The sequence below is a fragment of the Natrix helvetica genome, assembly GCF_964273705.1.
Source record: "Natrix helvetica genome assembly, chromosome: Z".
In the NCBI taxonomy this organism is placed as follows: domain Eukaryota; kingdom Metazoa; phylum Chordata; class Lepidosauria; order Squamata; family Natricidae; genus Natrix; species Natrix helvetica.
The window spans coordinates 63,353,457-63,373,111 of NC_138554.1; the positions used below are offsets into that span (position 1 = coordinate 63,353,457).

The following is a 19,655-nucleotide window of genomic DNA, read 5'->3' on the forward strand; positions in this document are numbered from 1 at the left end:
ACCTTGGGAGGCGAGGGTGGTGTGGCCAGGGTGGGTGTGACATCACTCAGAGGGAAGCCTGTGGTGGCCCGAGGAGCTCCATTTTTGGCTGTGACAGCCTCCTGCAACCCTCTGACAGCGAAAACGGAAGTCAGGAGGGCTGTACCCTTGCAAGCTCCAATTTCACTGGTAGAGGCACCATGTGCAGTGTTTTCAGGGCAGTCCTGCAGGCCAGATCTAAGCACTCCGTGGGCCCGATCTGGCCCCAGCCCTTGAGTTTGACATCCCTGTTCTACTCCAACCCCCTGATTAAGCAGGAGACCCTACACCATTCTAGATAAATGGCTGTCCAGTCCCTTCTTTATTTTTTTTATAAAAAGTTTTTTAGTTTATTTTTGTTACATAATAAAAAATTCTTTTGTGAACAAAGTGTTGTCTGGATTTCCCCTTTAACATTCCCACAAACATATAATTCATTCTACATGATATTTCCATTATTTCCAATTTTAGCCATATTAATTTTCTTCTCATATTTTCCCATTTCTCATTTACATATATAAACAATATCATTTTAAAACAATTTTTGTACAGTCAGCATTTAACATAATTACACATTTAAGCGTATTAATATAACTCATACACATCCTATACTATATACCAGCGATGGTGAACCTTTTTTGGCTCGCGTGCCATAAGTGGGGGGAGCGCAGGGGGGTCATGTGTGGGCGTGCTGCACCCATAATGCAATGGCGACACCCCCCAGTACGCATGCGCGCACTACAGGTGCGACACCCCCATTTTTGCATGCTTTTTTTGCCCTCCCCAGGCTCCAGAGGCTTTATAGGAGCGTGGGGAGGGTGAAAACAGACTCCCCTGCCCTCCCCGAAGGCCCTCTGGAGGCTTCAGGGACCTTCAGGAGACTTCCCTGAAGCCTCCAGAGCAGTCAAAACAACCCTCCGAGCAGAGGGGCGTTTTGAGCACTCCGAAGGCTTCAGGGACCTTTAGGAGGCTTCTATGAAGCTTCCAGAGCAGTCACAATGACCATCCAAGCAAACTGGAAGTTACTTCTGGTTTGCTCAGAGGGAGTCCTCCGAAGGCTTCAGGGACCTTCAGGAGGTTTCCCTGAAGCCTTCGGAGCACTCAAAACGACTCTAAGCAAACCGGAAGTCCATCCCCGAACTTCCAGTTTGCCCATAGGGCTGGTTTTTTGCACTCCAGAGGCTGCAGGTAAAGTCTCTGGAGCCGTGGAGGGCGAAAAATGGCTTTAAAAAACGGTGACCCCAGCTGGCCGCGTGCATATGCGCGCTGGCCAGCTGACAGGGCAGTGCCTCGCATGCCCGGACAAATGGCTCCGTGGGCCACTTGTGGCACGTGTGCCATAGATTCGCCATCCTGACTATATACTGTTACCTTGTTTACAACATTTCATTCTACTAGTTCATATCATTCTACTAATCTCCTATTTCTAGATTTTTTTTCTTTTTTTATATGTCTTCTATCTTTTCTTCTGAATTTTTTCTATCACTTTCTGATAGGTTATTTGAATATCTCTTCCCCAAATTTCTGTTTCCATTTCCCATGATTTTTCTCGTTATTTTTGGCTAATTTATTTTTCGGATACAATTTCCCTTTTTTCCTCTCTACTCTTTTTGTGCCTCTATAAATCTCACTAGTATTGCCCCATTGAGTTTTGTTTTCTATTTCTTTTTCTACCTTATTAACCTTGTTCATTTATATTACTTGCCTGTTTCCCCCCTGTTTCCAGTTTCAACAATTTTTCTGGTTCCTTTTCTTGCCTCTTTGTTACCTTTTAATGTGGCTCGTGCATTTTTTATCATTTCCAACAATTCCTCAAACATCCCACCCTCCATGATCAATTTTAATACAACAATTAATTCAATCCCTCTTCTTATTTCCACTCTTTAATATCAGGTTCCAGGATAGTCCAGTTCTTTTTTAAAATTCTTTATTTTCTTCCAGTATAGACAAAATGAAGCGAGATAGAAAAGATGGACCACACCCTCCTTCAAAATGCTTTGTTTCAAAATGCCAATATGTTCTTCTCTCCAGTAGATGGATTTTGTTGTTCCTGTGTACGATCAAATAACTAATTAGTCAAAATTTGCCAAAAGTCAAACCAAAGGCTCAAAATCCATACACAAATTGTCCAAATCTTCCCTTTTATAGTTTTGAATTTTTCCAGTTCCAGTTTTATTAATCAAATTCTCCTTAGGCTTGGTATTTTATCACCAATAGCTTTTTTCTCCTTTCTTTCCGCCCTCTGTGTTCCAAGTGACATTAGCCGCTAGCTTAGCTCCGGAAAAAAAATTTAAGCACCAAAATTAATTTCTTTTAATCTTAACATCGCCCAATCTTCCTCCAGATCAAACACTCTGTCTCTTCCTCTGCTCCTGTACCAAACTTGTTCCAGATGCCCCAGCTCCAGAGCGGTCATTCGAAGATGGCCGCCACCCCCATTACCGATCTTTAGAGAGCTTTGAGTCGGACTTGCTGGGGAGTTTGCCTCGCTCCCCACAGTTGCCTGAAATGCCTCTCGTTGTGCCCCATCTCTTCAGGACAGTTCTGGTCCACAAAGGACCTCTGGACAGTGGTTTGCCGGCTGGGTTTTTGAGTAGCATGGCAGAGCTCGCTATTCCCCCAGCCATTCTCGCCTCAACACTTCTGGGTTGTCCCCCAGTCCCTTCTTAAAAGCTTCCGCTGATGGAGCACCTACAGTGTGTCACAGCAAGCTATTCAACTGATTGATTGATTTAAAATCAATATTATTAATTAAATGAAACAAATATGTTTAACAAAAGAGAAGAACTAGAAACAAAAAGAATAATTGAGGTTACCCCAGCATTTGGATCTAATTGAATGGATTTTTCTTTTGGTTGTTTAGTTATTATGTTTGGCTTTCAAGTTATATTTTAGATAGTGGGTATTTAAAAAAAAAACAAACTCCATACTTGTTTTTGTTTGTACTTATTTATTTTGTTATATGCCACACTGTTTTAAGTTCTATAAATCTAATATAAATAAATAAATAAAGCAGGGTATTATTTCTATGCTATAATGATCTTCTATATATTCAGTAGTAAAATATTGCCAATTTCAGCATGAATGTCCTATTTTGCTACCTCTGTAGAAATAGAAGGGTTATTCTTTTACTGCAGTTGCCTTCCTCTGAAGAAATTGAAAACTGAACAGAATTCTTAGGCCAAAGTGTGTGATTTAAACCAATTGCACCCCCCCCCCCAACCCACAACAATCCATGATCATAATCGGAATTAAAAAAAATATATTTTTTTTCTCTGTCTACTTTTCAGTATGGGATGTTGCTATACCAAAATTACAGAATTCCACAACAGAGGAACAATCTGCTTCCTCACTTTGCCACTCCTGCGGTAAGTTAATTTAAACATAGAGATTATTTGTCTAATATATAACCAGGAGTTCAAGTTGCTTTTTCTCATTGAATGATAGAAGCTAGCTTTTAACTACCAATCCTGACATTCCCTACACTATTTTTTCTCAACTTTCAGAATGTCTGGATTTCAATTCCCAGTATTCCTCGGCCAGCATGAAATTGAAGTTCACTCATCCTAAGATTGCTAAAGTTGAGAAACACTCCCTACGCTTTTATAGAGTCAGAATGATAATCCTGTTACACTCCTAGTAATTTACAACATAAGAAAACCAAAGAAGTAAAAAAGAATATCACTAATCAGTAAAATGAAATAATGTGTAAATTGCACTAAAGGATGGGATTGCAATGCAAATCCAATTTGCCTAACTACGTTTAATTATACACCAATAAATGAGATCGCTAGAAGTTCTACTCTATTACTTATCTCAGAATTTTATTGTCTGTCTTGTCAGGGAGTAATTAGAACAGTGTTTCATTTTAGTGTTTTTGGCTAGGGAATTTTGGGAGTTAAAAATCCATATAACTAAGTTCTGAGGTTGAGAAACACTGTTCTATTTGTTGTCCTTTGGAATTTATTTTAAATTTGGTTGGGGGGTCTGTTCTGAATTACAGTGACCCAATATACCTCACCTGACATGCTATTGGGACCATTGAGAACCATAGTTTCCATACCCATGGTTTAATGTCTGCTTGATTTATTTCATCAAGTTTTCCTTTGAATGAATGATTGCAGTCATATTAGCAGTTATTTTATATATTCTGCCCAGGTGTTATTTTCTAAGATTTCAATTTTCATTTTATTTTAATGATCTTTTTAAAAAAATCTTTCAGAGAAGTGTTTCTGAAAATTCATTAGTAGCAATGGATTTTTCTGGACAAATAGGAAGAGTGATTGAAAATCCAGAAGAAGCGCAGTGTGCAGCTTTGGAAGAAGGCCATGCGTGGAGGGTAAGAGATTGCATTCTGCTTTGTCAATTGGCAAACCTTTCTCTGTAAACATATATGTGAAACAATCACAAGTTAGAAGAGCACTTCATTATTGTTGTAATCTCTTGTATCTTGGATACAAGAGATGGACAATAGATGGAGTTATCAGCTATGGGACAGGGACTGTTGTAGTCATGTTTTTAAAATAATTTGAAATTTGATTGAAGAAAGACATTATTTACTATAATGGTTCTTCAAATATCCATTAGTAATGAGGTGCTAATGACATTTCAGGATGTGATTCCTCTGATGTGGGAACGATTATTAGGAAAATCATTACAATCCTTTGGGTGGCATTTACAGATGTTAAGAAATAGTTTCACGTTAAGAAGATGTACATGGGTCAAATCTAGAAAGATATGTCAGGCTATGCCTTCTTCATGCATTAATTGAATGAAGGGGCAATGGATATTGTTACATATTGAGACTGGAGCAATAAACTCCACCAAGGTCCTCCATTCCGGCAGGAGAATACTCAAACCTGATTAGCTGTGCCATCTGACAGCTCCCTATAAAAGATCTAGCTGTTAGACAGACCAATGCTGGATCTGTACATACCATATTTTTCGGAGTATAAGACACACCTTTTTCCCTCAAAAAAGAGGCTGAAAATCTGGGTGCATCTTATACACCAAATACAGCATTTTTTGCCTCCCGAAACTCCGCCCCTTCACCAAAATGGCCCTGCATAGCCTTTAGGAGGTTTTCAGAGTGCTCCTGGGGGCTGGGGAGGGCAGAAATGAGTGAAAAACAGACCGTTTTGGAGAGGTCTGCAGAGTGCAAAAACTTTTTTTTTTAATTTGCCTCTTCAAAATCTTGGTGCGTCTTATACTCCAGAGTGTCTTATTCTCCGAAAAATATGGTAGTTGCTGAATAAAGAACTGTTGTTATCACTGAAGCCTGAGTCCTGTCTCATCTGTTCACCCTATCTAACAGATATAGATAGGTACAGATATTTTTATTCTGTTCTTCGTCCATTGATCATATTATACAGATGCTTTTCTCTTCAATCTACCTGCCACATCTCCATTCTTATATAGTGAATATCTAAAGCTGGTTTCTTAGTGAAACACTAGGCTAGGGATATCAAAATCGCGGCCTGTGGTAGGATGCATCACACACTGCCTACATCCACCTCTGATTTAGCGAAGGGGGGGGAAAAGGTCACGATACCTCATGTGATGACAATGTGACGGCACTACCCCTGTAATAGGTAATTCTTGGGTATGGAAGAAAAAGTCCTGACTTTTTATGTACTTATTTTTGATCAGCTAAACACAAAAATATACCCTAACTCCTTTCTCCTATTTTTCCTATAACAACAATCTTATGAGGTGGCTTGTATTGAGAGAGAATGATTGGCTCAAGCAGACCTAGAAATGGTTTCTGAGCCAGCACTTTTATCATTGAACTAAACTGACTCTTAAATTATTAATTAATATATAATGTAATCTTATATATCAACATATTTATATGTTATATATAAAATACAAACATATTTTTTGGACCAAAGAACGCTCCTGACCATATGATGCACCTAGCGTTTGGAGAGGAAGACAAGAATTTTTTTTTGCCTCTGTGCAGTTTTCATCCTTGCAGCAAAAAGCCAACAGCCTGGTCAGCTTCAGCACAGCCTGATTTAGCACGAACAGCTGATTGGCAGTTGGATCTGTCTCCTGGAATACCAACTATCAACTGTTCCAGGCTGCAGGGATCGTCACTGCTACCGTCACCACCCATCACTGCTGAAGCCTATTGCCTCCTCCACATGCTCCATTTTCAGCCTCAGCGCTCATTTTCGGCCTCCCTGTGCCCAATTTTTGTCTTCCCAGATGCACTCCCCTTCCAGATGGTGGGGATTGCCACCTGGAACTGGCAGAAAATGGGGCACACGAAGGTGGCAATAGGTGGCAATGATGATGGGCAATGGCAATCCCCGCAGCCTGAAACATCTGATAGACAGTATTCCAGGAGGCAGATCCAATCGTCAATCAACTGCTCGTGCTAAATCAGGCTGTGCTGAAACTGACCAGGCTGTTTGCTATTTGCTGCAAGGAGGCAAATTGTGCAGAGGCAGAGACCGAACGATGGGGGCCGATGGGTGGGCAGGGCTTTGGCAACATTAACTGTATAAGACACAAAGAGATTTCCACCCAGTTTTTTTTGGGGGGGGAGTGCATCTTATACACCCCAAAATACAGTATATCAAATTGCCTCTTATACACTATTTGTCCTATAAATAATTGTAGAATCACTGTTTTCACTATTCTTATCAATGGATATTCAAAATTATATTATTTGCTTTCCATGAATTGGTTTTATCCTGCTTTTCTACCAGAGAGTTCAAGATGTTGTTCGTGGTCCACATTCCACTCCAGTGAGCTTCATAGGTTTGCATCTGGGTTTCTTTTTCCTCTCAAGAGAACCAGGTCAGACTTTGTGCTTTTTGCTCCATACAACTGCTAATGATTAATGATTCTATGCTTTGTTCTGCAGAAACGTAGCACAAGAATGAACATTTTGGGGAATCAAAGCCCACTTCATCCTTCCTTGCTGAGCACAAGTAAGAAGAATGGCAACTGCTAAGTTCACTCTATTTATTTCGATGTGAAAGTTGAGTCACTGCATTTTGATTTCAGATTTAACTTGACTCAGACCACTAATTGTTCTATTTAAGTCAGATCATCTTTCTTATTTGCCTCTCCCTCCCACTCAAAAAGAGATAATTCATAGCAGGCAATGTTTGAGTTTTAGATTCTTTAGATTGTAGACCTAAGAATCACATTTTAAACATAGGGAACACAGACCCACCAAAAGCAACTGACTTTTAAATAATTTAATGTAAATTACACTGTGTGTACAATTATTAGGCAAGTTGTATTTTGGAGGATTAATTTTATTATTGAACAACTACAGTGCTCTCGGTCATTCTGAGGTGTTAATAAACATCAAACCTGAATATTTTAAAAAGTAAAAGTAAGGTTTTGGCTTTCTTAGGAGAATATCTATGAGTGCACAATTATTGGGCAAATATTATATGCAGAATTATTATGCAACTAAATGAAAAATGAAAAATTTCCCATCACACTTTGTTTATTTGCATCTAGTAAAGTGAGAATAATAAACAACTCAACATTTACAAATAAACATTTCTGATATTTAAAAAAATCTATAACCAATGTAGCCACCCTTCTTTTTAGTAACAGTCATAAGCCTTCCATTCATGGAGTGTTGTCAGTTTTTTGATCTGTTGACAATCAACTTTTTGTGCAGCAGCAACCACAGCCTCCAAGACACTGTTCAGAGAGGTGTACCTTTTTCCTTCACCATAAATCTCCTGTTTAAGAAGGGAACACAAGTTCTCAATAGGGTGTAGGTCAGGTGAGGATGGGGGCCATGTCATTATTCTTTCATTTTTAAGGCCTTTACTGGCTAGTCACACAATGGAGTACTTCGAAGCATATGATGGAGCATTGTTTTGCATAAAAATCAGGGTCTTCTTGAAAGATGCAAATTTCTTCCTCTATCACTGCTTGAAGGAAGTGTAATCTAAAACCTGGCAGTAGATTTGAGAGTTGATTTTGAGTCCATCTTCAACCTGAAAAGGTCCAAATAGCTGATCTTTAATAATACCAGCCCATACCAGTACCTTCTATTTGCTGGCATCTGAGTCGAAGTGGAGATCTGTGCCATACTGATCCAGCCACGGGCCCATCCATCTGGTCTGTCATCTGTCCATAACACCTTTGAAAAATCTGTCTTGCCATTTCAACTTATATGTCTTGTTCAGTGGTGGATAGGTTTCAGCCTTCCTCACCTTGGCCATGTCTCTGAGCACTGAACACCTTGTACTTCTGGGCACTCCGGGTAGTTACAGTTCTGGAATATGACAGCACTGGAGAATAATGGGTTCCTGGTAGCTTCACGTTTGATTCTTCTCAAATCTTTGGCAATTAAAGTGTGTCTTTTTTTTAACATGTTTCTTGCAACCCTGCTGAATATTTGCAATAAAACATTTGATGTTTCTGTGATTACGCCCAATATTTTAGCAATTTCAAGAGTGCTGCATCACCACAATTTTTGACTTTTCAAAGTCAGTTAAATCTATTTTTGGCCCATTTTGCCTGAGGAAAAGAAGCTGTCTGGGTTGATCTCTTTAGACCACACCCTCCCTCCTTCACATCACTGATATGCTTATATCCACTCAGCATTCAGGTTTATACAGCTTGAAGGTGGAAAATATGCATTTAAAGTGATGATATGGTCAAAATACTCATTTGCCTAATAATTGTGCATACAGTGTACTTAATTTTCAATGTGACAATCTTCACTAACCTTAAAAAAGCTAAGCAGGAGGTTGGATAATAGTCACCACAAAATCTAACGATAACAAGCTAGATTAAGATGTTGAAACATCTGGGAAAAGGTAGTGACCAACTATTTCAACATTATTGTCAAGAAGATAGGGTAATGTAGTCACCAGGAGTTGAAGAAGTCTTTGTATTTTAAATGCCTGTCAGTAAGTTTACTTTACACCTGACTAATACTGAACTTAGCCTATGAATCAGTAGTAAACATGGTAGTATGGCAAATCACTGAGTTAAGAATACTCCAGTGTAAGTTTGACCCATAATTAAGAATATCTATTGTAGTAAAATTTTGAGTTAAATACACAGTGCTTTGAATTCAATTTTACTTAAGCAATATTGTATAATAAAACTGTTCTGGATTACAAAGTCATTTTAAGGACAGATCTTGGAAAGAGAACTCATTCTTAAACTGGGGACTACCTGTACAGTAAATGACTTTTCCAACTTTTAAGGATTTGGGTCCTGGTTGGGTTGATTACTAAACATATTTTATTCTGTTCAATAACGTATAGTACTTTGTGTGTGTGTGTGTGTGTGTGTGTTGTGTGTGTGTAAAATACTTAATGATTCTTAAAATGTTAAGGTAATGGACATAAAAAAATGAAGTAATTCATTATGTTGGCTTATGGTTTATGTACTAAGAAGAAAAATGTTACTTCATTTTTTTAAGAAAAACTTTTATATTAGAGACATTTATAAGAACCTATTGTATCTGATATCCATAATTTACATAATTATTTATTCTGCTGAAAATTCTGCTTTCTGGTTTATGATTATAAGATTGATCAGATTAAACAGATCCAAATGCAGAAACCTTCCTTACTTGGAAGTATTTCTGAATTTATTTCACATCATTTTAGAGAAGCTTGTGTTATATCCCATCTTTATTACAATGGTGAGACCAGCAGACTGACTAGATAAATAAATAAAACAAATCAATAGAGAGATACAAGACTCCATTTATATTAAAGAAAATTAATATAAATAAATACAAAAATCAGTTGAACCTGTTTTGTTTTTAGTCTGTGGTATGTCAGAGGGTATTTGCAAAGTTTGTGTTGGTCAGCCATATAAATTCCTTAAATACATACATTTTTGATACTTAAAAAAAGATGCATAGTACTTCTAAAAGTATAAAACAGACCAGGCCATAACAAATACAATGGTTAGGTAGGAGATGGGGTTTAAAATATTATGTAATTCTCATATCTGTTCTAACTGTGCATCTTTCTATCAGTCAAATTTATATAATCACCATCTCACTGAAAGTAACTTTGGGGAGCTCATAATAACAATAGCTTAAAAATTGCTATGTGATAGAAAATCTAATCACTGTAATTGGGCCAATAAAGAGGACAACGTATGAGTATATTTAATATAAAGAATATCTTGTGTGTTAGTGTGTTACCGTGTTTCCCCAAAAATACGACATGTCCTCATAATACAGCCATGCCACATTTTTCTAGTGGGCAAAAATATAAGCCCCCCCTGCATATAAGCCCCCTGGACAACCCCCCACCTCCGGCCAGGCAGAGCGCCGCTCACCACCCTAGCAGTATCCCAAAAGTGCCAAGCCACGGGAACCTGGGGGGAGGCAAAGGTGATTGCATTGCTTAGCACCTTCGGGTTACCGCTAGGTTGGTGAGCAGCGCTGTGCCCAGCTGAAGAGGGGAGTTACCAGGCAGCTGCTCTCTTGCGAGCGGGCTCCCAAAGAACCGGGCACAGGCTCATGGGCGAATGGCTGTGTTGCGCTGTCGCAGCAGCGCAACACAACAGCCAAGAAGCGACCACGCTCATGAGCAGCCACCCAGCAAACCCCCTTTGCAGCCGGGCACCTCCTCTGCCATCCCAGCCTGGCTTTTTCTGCGGCTTCCAACCCGAGTCTTTTGGCAGTGGCCGCTCTGGGTGCACGCTCTATGGTTGTACGCTCTGCAGGCAGCTGGCCCGCAACCATAGAGCATGCACCCAGAGCGGCCACTGATGAAAGACTCGGGTTGGAAGTCGCGGAAAAAGCCAGGCTGGGATGGCGGCGGTGGCAGAGTGCCCTGGCTCCTTAATGAGAGCTGGGCCATGCATTGTGAGGCTGGGAGGCGGGTGAGCGATAGTGGAACAGCCGCTCACGCAACCTCCCTCTCCACCCATGCAGAGCGCCATTCACTGGCATTTGGAAGGCGCCAAGCCGTGGGAGCTGGGCAGCAGTGAACAGGTGCTCATGCAGCTTGGCGATATCCCTAGGTCAGTGAATGGCACTGTGGCCAGCTGCAAAGGGGGTTTGCCGGGTGGCTGCTCGTGAGCGTGGTCGCTTTATGGCTGTTGTGTTGCACTGCTGTGACAGCGCAACACAGCTATTTACCTATGAGGCTGTGCCCGGCATTTTGGGAGCCCGCTCGCAAGGCAGCAGCCGCCCGGCAACCCCAAAACAATAAACCCTCCCCCCATAATAAAGCCCAACCCATGTTTTGTAGGTAAAAAGAAAATAAGACTCTGTAGAGATATATTTCAATGTAATTCAGTGCAAATTACATTTTTATAAGTCATTTGTGGCTTGGCAGCAAGGTACATAGAGGGCCACTTTTCCTATACAGAAAACCTCCGAGAACTTACTCTCCATCATCATCTTCTGCTAATGGCATCTGAGCCCATGATGCCAGAGGGTCTAGGGTTCAAAAGGTTTGTTTCTGAGTTACAGTGCCTCATATTAGAGAATACTCTCCCTCTAAAGTTAAATGAACAACTTCATTGTTCAGAACCAATTTTTGAACCTTGTATTACTGCATTGGGTTGTGGTCCAGCAGTGGCCGGCTGAGTTGTTGGTGGACTCTGACAGCTCAGACCATTATGGGACTGCTCTGGAGGATGAGGGTGTTTGGAGTCAGAGCAGGAACTAGAGAAACCTGTTGGCCACCAGGTGGCATCTGAGTCAGGGAGCAGTGACGAGGAACAGAGGGAGGTTGTCCCTGATGTGTGTAGCCGTCGTATTGATCGGAGACAGGAACAGCTGTGGGGAAGACATAGAAAGAAGTAGGGACAGCTGGTTAAAGGTGTGAGTAAAGAGTTCATAAGTGGAGCGAAGAGAGGGGGATCTTTGCAGGAGACAACAGTCCATATTCAAGCCATTGCGAAAGCCTCTGTAAGTGTTATCTTGTGTTTGTGAAGAGAACTTTCTAGGCTCCCAGCCAAGGGGTGGCTTTATCTGTGTAATTTAGTCGTGGCAGACAGCCAAGCCTGGGTCTGCATATTCCTTGTATTCATGGGACAAAACACATTGTGATATTATTTTTATTTTATTTTATTAATACTATATTTTTGTTTTGTTCTGTCTTTATAGTATGAACCACCAGAAATCCTAATTTGAATTGTTGTAGTTAGGAACATAATAAACAAAGATAAAACATATACTGCAATGTAGATATATATTTTAATACATTAGCTGAAACCATTTTTTCATTAGTTATTCATAGGACACAACACTGGTTTCATGGCAGGATCTCAAGAGAAGAATCACACAGGATTATTAAACAACAGGGTCTTGTGGATGGGTATGTATTTTTTAATTGTGTACTATTTATTCTATAGCCTATAAATCCTGGTAGAAGCTCTGAAATGAGTGTGCTAATAAATTTACATAATGTTCACTTTGAGTTAAGTCCTTGGAAAAACAAATAGTAATAATTGTTCTTTGCTAATTCAGATCTTCTATACCACAGCTTTCAAGACTGAAACTAGGCACTTTGCATGAACCATGTACTTGCTTTTTGAGTTGGAATACTCCAAAATTGGCATGGTTAAATCTCTAGGCAGCTTACGTCCAGGAAGCTCTCTCTGGCACTCATTCAGTTGTCAAACAACTTTGACATCCATACACAGTGGAAAACCAAATGGGCTGCTGAACACTAGGATACAGGCAGTTACGTAGATGACCCTACACAAAAGATGCCAGGTTTTGACCTTCCTCGTCAGCATTTGTCAACTCTGAATAGGACATAGTGTCTGCCAGGACTCAATTGTTTAAGTGGGGTCTTGTCTCAGTGCAACTGTGGTGCTCCTCGACAAAATATCCACCACATTGTGTCTGATTGTCCAACGAGCTTACACCGGCCCAATGTCTGATTTTTTCAACATACACCATCCTATCCTTGAATAGTTGGGTGGACTTGACATTAACATTTGAACTACTATAAGTCCATGTATTTGTCATATGCTAAATAAAATAAACTCCAAAATTACTTTAATGCTCAGATTGCAAGAAATCAAACAATTAATATTGTATCCTTGAGAGTTCCTGAGTGACGTCACATTGGAGCAGTTGCAGGGGAGTGAGTCTCTGCTCTCCCTGTCTGATTTTTCATGTCTGGAAGTTGTCAGTAGCAAAGCTGAGCCTTGGAGATGACAGCGATAGTGAGGGGAATACCCAGAGGTGACCAGGAAAAGAGCAATCTCCCCATCGCGAAGGTTGGATCCCTGAAATCCTACACGGAAGAGACCAGCTGTTATGGCTTGGTCATGGCCTGGTCCAGAGATGTGACAGCCTGATTAATAGTGGAGGAAGCAAAAAAGTGAGAAGTGGCAGAAGTATCAATGGACAGTGTTAAATAACCTGAAACTCCGAGACACTTCTCTAAGTTGGTGGAATTTACGATAGAGCAATTAAGTGAGTCTCCAAGAGGGAAAATCGGTGCCTGAGTTGGAGAGCAGAAAGACGAAGAAGACAAATTACAGAATCTGTAGAGTATAAGTAGTGAATGTGGTTGCAGAGTGGAGAATTTCTACTGATTTCTGAGACTGGACCGCCGGTGATATAAATTGAGAGTTTTGTGTGGGTGGTGAACAGATTGAGAAAGAAGGAAGAACAGATTCCCTTTGCAACAGGAGAGACAGAGGAGAAAGAAAATGAAGAGAGAGGACAGTGACTGTGCAATTTGAGGGCAGCAGTCATTTTGAGCAGAGAAAGGGAACAGAGAAGTTGCAAGGAAGTAGAGAGATCGTGGAATAAGAACTGTGGTATTCCGGAGGACTTTGGATTGGACTCATTTACAACCAGCTTTGTACACTTCAGATATCTTTAGACTATTTATGGTGTTTAAATATTGTTATATCTTTAGATCAAAGAAATTAATATTTTATAAGCTATCCATTTTATATATTTATACTCTACATATATTTAATATAGATTCAAGTATATTTAAAATAGGATAGAATCTATAGCCACTTCCTTTATTACTGCATATTAGAAAATCTATCTAGCCTTAAAGTAGGAACTGTTGATTAATAGTAGCCTTTAATTAATTAATTGATTGCACATACCGATTTATGTATTTGTGAATTTTTAGTAGATTTATTATATAGTAAAAAAGAGTAATAAACTATTTAACTACGTATAGATATTATAAATATTTATTTATCTCTCTCCTTCGCTCCCTCTCTCCCTTTAAGTTAAGTTAGGACAATCTACAGTTGCAAGAAAAAGTATGTGAACCCCTTGGGATTACATGGAGTTTTGCATGAATTGGTCATAAAATGTGCTCTGAACGTCATCTAAGTCACAACAATAGAAAAGCACAGTCTGCTGAAAATAATACTACACAAACATTAGATGTTGCCATGGTTTAATTGAACATAACATGTAAACATTCACAGTGCAGGGAGGAAAAAGTATGTGAACCGTTGGACTTAATAACTGGTTGACCCTCCTTTGGCAGCAATAACCTCAACCAAACGTTTCCTGTAGTTGCAAATCAGACCTGCACAACGATCTGGAGTAATTTTGGACCACTCCTCTTCACAAAACTGTTTCAGTGTAGCAATATTCTTGGGATGTCTGGTGTGAATCGCTCTCTTAAGGTCATGCCACAGCATTTCAATCGGGTTGAGGTCAGGACTCTGACTGGGCCACTCCAGAAGGCGTATTCTGTGCTGTTGAAGCCATTTTTTGTTGAATTACTTGTATGCTTTGGGTCATTGTCCTGTTGCATCACCCATCCTCTGCGGAGCTTCAGTTGGCGGACAGATGGTTATATGTTTTCCTGCAAAATGTCTTGATAAATTCTGGAATTCATTTTCCCATCATTGACAACAATCTGTCCAGGCCCTGAGGCAGCAAAGCAGCCCCAAACCATGATGCTCCCTGGGGATGAGGTTTTGATGTCGGTGTGCTGTGCCTTTTTTTCTCCACACATAGTGTTGTGTGTTTTTCCCAAACAACTCAAATTTGGTTTAATCTGTCCACAGTATATTTTGCCAGTAGTGCTGTGGAACATCAAAGTACTCTTTTGCAAACTTCAAACGTGCTGCAATATTTTTTTTGGACAGCAATGGCTTCCTCCGTGGTGTCCTCCCATGTACTCCATTCTTGTTTAATGTTTTCCTTATTGTAGATGTGTCAACAAAAATGTTAGCATGTACCAGAGAGTTCTGTAGACCTTTTGCTGACACTCTAGGATTCTTCTTTACCTCATGAAGCATTCTGCGCTGTGCTCTTGCAGTCATTTTTACAGGACGACCACGCCTAGGGAGAGTAGCAACAGTGCTAAACTTTCTACATTTGTAGACAGTCTGTCTTATCGTGGACACATGAACATCAAGGCTTTTGGAAATACTTTTGTAACCCTTTCCAGCTTCATGCAAGTCAACAATTCTTGATCGTAGGTCTTCTGAGAGCTCTTTTCTGCGAGTCATGGTTCACATCAGACAGTGCTTCTTGAAACCAGTAAACCCAAAACAGGTGTGTGTTTTTAAAGGGCAGGACAGCTGTCAGCAACACATCCAATATCATCACACTGATTGGAGTCAAGGTTGGCTCACTCCTGACTCCAATTAGCTCTTGGAGAAGTCATTGGCTAGGGGCTCACATACTTTTTCCTCCCTGCACTGTGAATGTTTAAATGTTATGTTCAATTAAACCATGGCAACATCTAATGTTTGTGTAGTATTATTTTCAGCAGACTGTGTTTTTCTATTGTTGTGACTTAGATGAAGTTCAGAGCACATTTTATGACCAATTCATGCAAAACTCCACGTAATCCCAAGGGGTTCACATACTTTTTCTTGCAACTGTATAATAATTAACTACAAATATAGTAATTTATAATTGTGATTTACATATATAACTGTCTATATAATTGTCTATAGAAAATTGATATTAAGGATTGGATTTAATCAATGACCTATACTACATTACCATTGTTAACTATCAGATTTTTAAAAAAGAGAGGAGAAGGGACAGTGACTAAGGAAAGACCAAGAGTGAAAGATTGAAAATTTATGGTATCGTGGAATATTTTTTTCCAAAAGCTAAAGTTGGCAAACACATCCTCAGCTACCAAAACTGTAAAGAAAATGCTGCCAATGATAACTTTTCCAGCAGGACAGAAGTTAACAACAGACATGTTGAGCAGTGAAAAACTAGGATCTGCACCAATCCTACAAAGCCTGCAAGCTTCATTAAACATGATTCAAGAATTTATGATAAAAACACAAGAATCAATAACTAAAAATCACGAGGAAATGAAAGGTGATCTAGGGGAAGTGAAAGATGATATAAAGAAGTTGGATGATAGAATGGGGAAGATACAGGAAACAATAGCCAAAAATGAGCAGAAAATAAAACTGGTAGAAGCAAGGACAGAACAAACTGAAAAGAAATTGGAAGCAACAGAAGAAAGGCTGACAGCAGCCAACAGAGAACTCAGGGAGGCAATAGTCCATTTAGAACTGGAAAGATCCTCTTTCTACTTCAGATTTCAGAACATAGTAGAGACAAAAGATGAGGACCTACCAAAACTCATGAGGGATCTTCTAGCTAACCAATTGCAAATGGACAAAAGTGAACTGAGAAATAACTTTGATGAAATCTACAGAGTACATACTAATTATGCACGAAGACATAGGTTGCCCCATGAAATACATATAAGATTTATAAAAAAAGCTGTCAGAGATGGACTCTATAAAAGAACGAGGGATGAACTGTTGGTCTATAAAGGAAAAGAAGTCATTACCCTCAAACAGATACCAAAGAGAATCAGAGAGCAAAGAAGGAACTACCAATTTCTTTCTGCATAACTGATAAAATATAAAATAATGTCCCCTGGTTGATACCGGAAGGCATGTTAATATCCTGGCAAGATAAGAAAATAAGGATTGACACCATTGAAAAAGCCCAGGAATTCTATGAACATTACATAGAGGGAGAAACAGATAGCAGAGAGGAGTTGGAAACCAAAAGCCAAGAGGAGCAGCAGACGGAGAAAAAGGGATCAGACCAAGAAGTGAGAGAGTCTTGATACAGAATTTCAAGAAAGAGAAGGAGTGAGGACAAGAAACCAAAGGGAAACAAAACCAAGTAGAGGAACAAAGACTACAAACAAGTAACAGGATGGAGGAAGTAAAATCAATATCTGTCAATATAAATGGACTAAATTCACCTATAAAAAGAAGACAAAAAAATTCTAAACTCCAAAAACAAAACATGAACATCACATGCCTACAGGAAGTTCATATTAAAAAAGGAAATGGTAGTATCCTGGAATCTCCAAAGTTAGGGAAATTACATCTGGCCTTGTCCGAAACAAAGAAAAGGGAAATTGCAGTATATGTAAAGGACAGGCTAAAACCTAAACATGTATACGCAGATGAAAAGGGAAGATAATTACTAATTGAAGTATCAATAAAACAAAAAAGAGTACTAATTGCAGTCATATATGCACCAAACATGAACCAAAAGAATACTACAGTAAATTACATAAGCGGATTGTAGAACTGGAATTAGACAACATATGTTTATTAGGGGATTTCAATGCAGTGGTAGACCCAAAGAAAGACTAAAAAACAGATAATAAAAAAATTATGAAAGAAGAACACTACCAAATGCATTGTTTGAAATGGCCTGAGAATTAAATCTAAAAGATGTCTGGAGAGAAATCAACCCACAGAAGAGTCAATACACATTCTTTTCAAAACCTCATAATTCATGGTTTAGGATTGACATGGTGTGGATGGACCTGGAAATGGAGAAGGATGTAGAGGAAGTAGAAATAACACCGAACATGTGGGCGGACCATAACCCATTAACAATCAAATGGAAAGGAGAGGCAAAAAGGAAAAAGAGATGGACCATGAATCAGAGGATTGTGAAAGAAAAGAACTATGTTCAATATGTGGAAAAAGAATTAGCGTTTTTCCTAAAGGAAAACTGGAACGAACAGACAACCATTCAAAACCTATGGGATACAACCAAAGCCTATTTGTGTGGCATTACGATAGCACATATAATAAGAAGAAACAAAGATAAAAAGAAACGACATACAGAGCTCCAGGAGAAACTGGGGAAATTAGAATATAAAATCCAGAAAGAACCTCAAAACCAGGAAGTTAAATAAGAAAAAGAAATAATTAAACATAGATTAAATTTAATTACACAAGAAGAAGTGGCCCAGAAAGTTATTTATCCTCTCAATAGAGACATTGATGTTACAAATTAGACAGAAAAGGCATAAAGAGATTGAAAATTAGAACACAGGAATACAAAGTGCAGCCTTTGCGGATGATCTAATATTTATCATAGTCCTGGACTAATACTATTACAAGACATAAACCAATTCGGTAAAGTGGCAGGGCTTAAAATAAATAAAGAGAAAACTAAAATGTTAACTAAGAATTTAACCAAAAGACAAAGTGAAGAACTGGAGGAGAAACTGGGAATTTTTAGGCCAAGAAAATTAAATATTTGGGAATATGGTTATCAGCAAAATGTATTATAATAAAAAAGATAACTACAATAAATTGCTATGACAAATACAAAAAGATTTGGATAATTGGACTAAACTACAGATATCATTAATTGGCAGAATCTCAACAATTAAAATGAATGTATTACCCAAACTACTACTAAAAAGAATTCTTATGCTAGAAAGCCATGATCTCCAACTAGGCTGGCATGGCTTCCTCTGGAAGGAAAGAATAAATTTCATTCCGACTTCCAGAGACACATAGTAAGGGATGCCCTTTTTAAGGTCTGGGAATTTTTTTTAAAAAACCATTACGTGAACATTCCAATCTGGTTGTCAACGATGGAGGCAATGACATATCCAAATACTATAGATCTCAGCAAAATGGTAAGTTATGCAGAACTCTTAGATGAAAAGGGAGAACTAAAATCAGTACAAGATCTGAAAATACAAGGAATAAATATGGAATGGTGGCCCTATTTACAAATGAAAACAAGATTCAAAAAAGATCGGGAACAATACGGAATACACGAGAAACAAATGGAATTAGATAAAATATTACTGGAACGGGAGGAAAAATGATTACTAGATGATATTATTTTCTTTTAAGATATAAAATGGAGGAAGAGATGGTAAAGAAAACAATGATTAGCTGGGGAAGAAATTTTGGCCATAATATAGAGTTAGAAAAATGGGGTAAATTATGGAAAAGAAATTATAAATTTACAATGGCAGTAGCTTACAAAGAAAACCTCTATAAAATGTTTTATAGATGGCATTTGCCTCCAGTGAGATTGGCAAAAATGTACCCAATTTTATCCCCCAAATGTTGGAGATGTAGCCACAAGTCTGGAACATTTTACCATATGTTGTGGACGTGCCCTATCACAAGGAAATACTGGTGCAAAATTCAGAAATGGTTGGAAGAAATTACAGAGCGAAAAATAGAACTGAAACCAGAAGCATTCTTATTAGTACTATCAGACCAAAAAATGGATAAACAATCTCAATGCATAATCATACACACACTGCAGCCAGGATTGCTTTCGCACAAAACTGAAAAAAAATCAATACACCCGCAGATTAATCAATAATTAGAAAAGTACTTGAATATGCAGACATGGACAAAATGACAATAGAACTAAAAGAAAGAGAAGAATCGGATTT

The 19,655-nt window shown here is 38.8% G+C and overlaps 1 protein-coding gene across 3 annotated transcripts in view; it reads left to right on the forward strand.

Moving 5' to 3' along the window:
- GRB10 (growth factor receptor bound protein 10) overlaps positions 1–19,655 on the forward strand; it is a 168,735-nt gene that overhangs the window by 139,459 nt on the left and 9,621 nt on the right. For all 3 annotated transcript variants that reach the window (XM_081971040.1, XM_081971042.1, XM_081971041.1), the window contains 4 exons: positions 3,309–3,386; positions 4,241–4,357; positions 6,893–6,959; positions 12,218–12,305. In XM_081971040.1, coding sequence (XP_081827166.1) covers positions 3,309–3,386; positions 4,241–4,357; positions 6,893–6,959; positions 12,218–12,305 — 350 coding nt within the window. The remainder of the gene's footprint in view (positions 1–3,308; positions 3,387–4,240; positions 4,358–6,892; positions 6,960–12,217; positions 12,306–19,655) is intronic.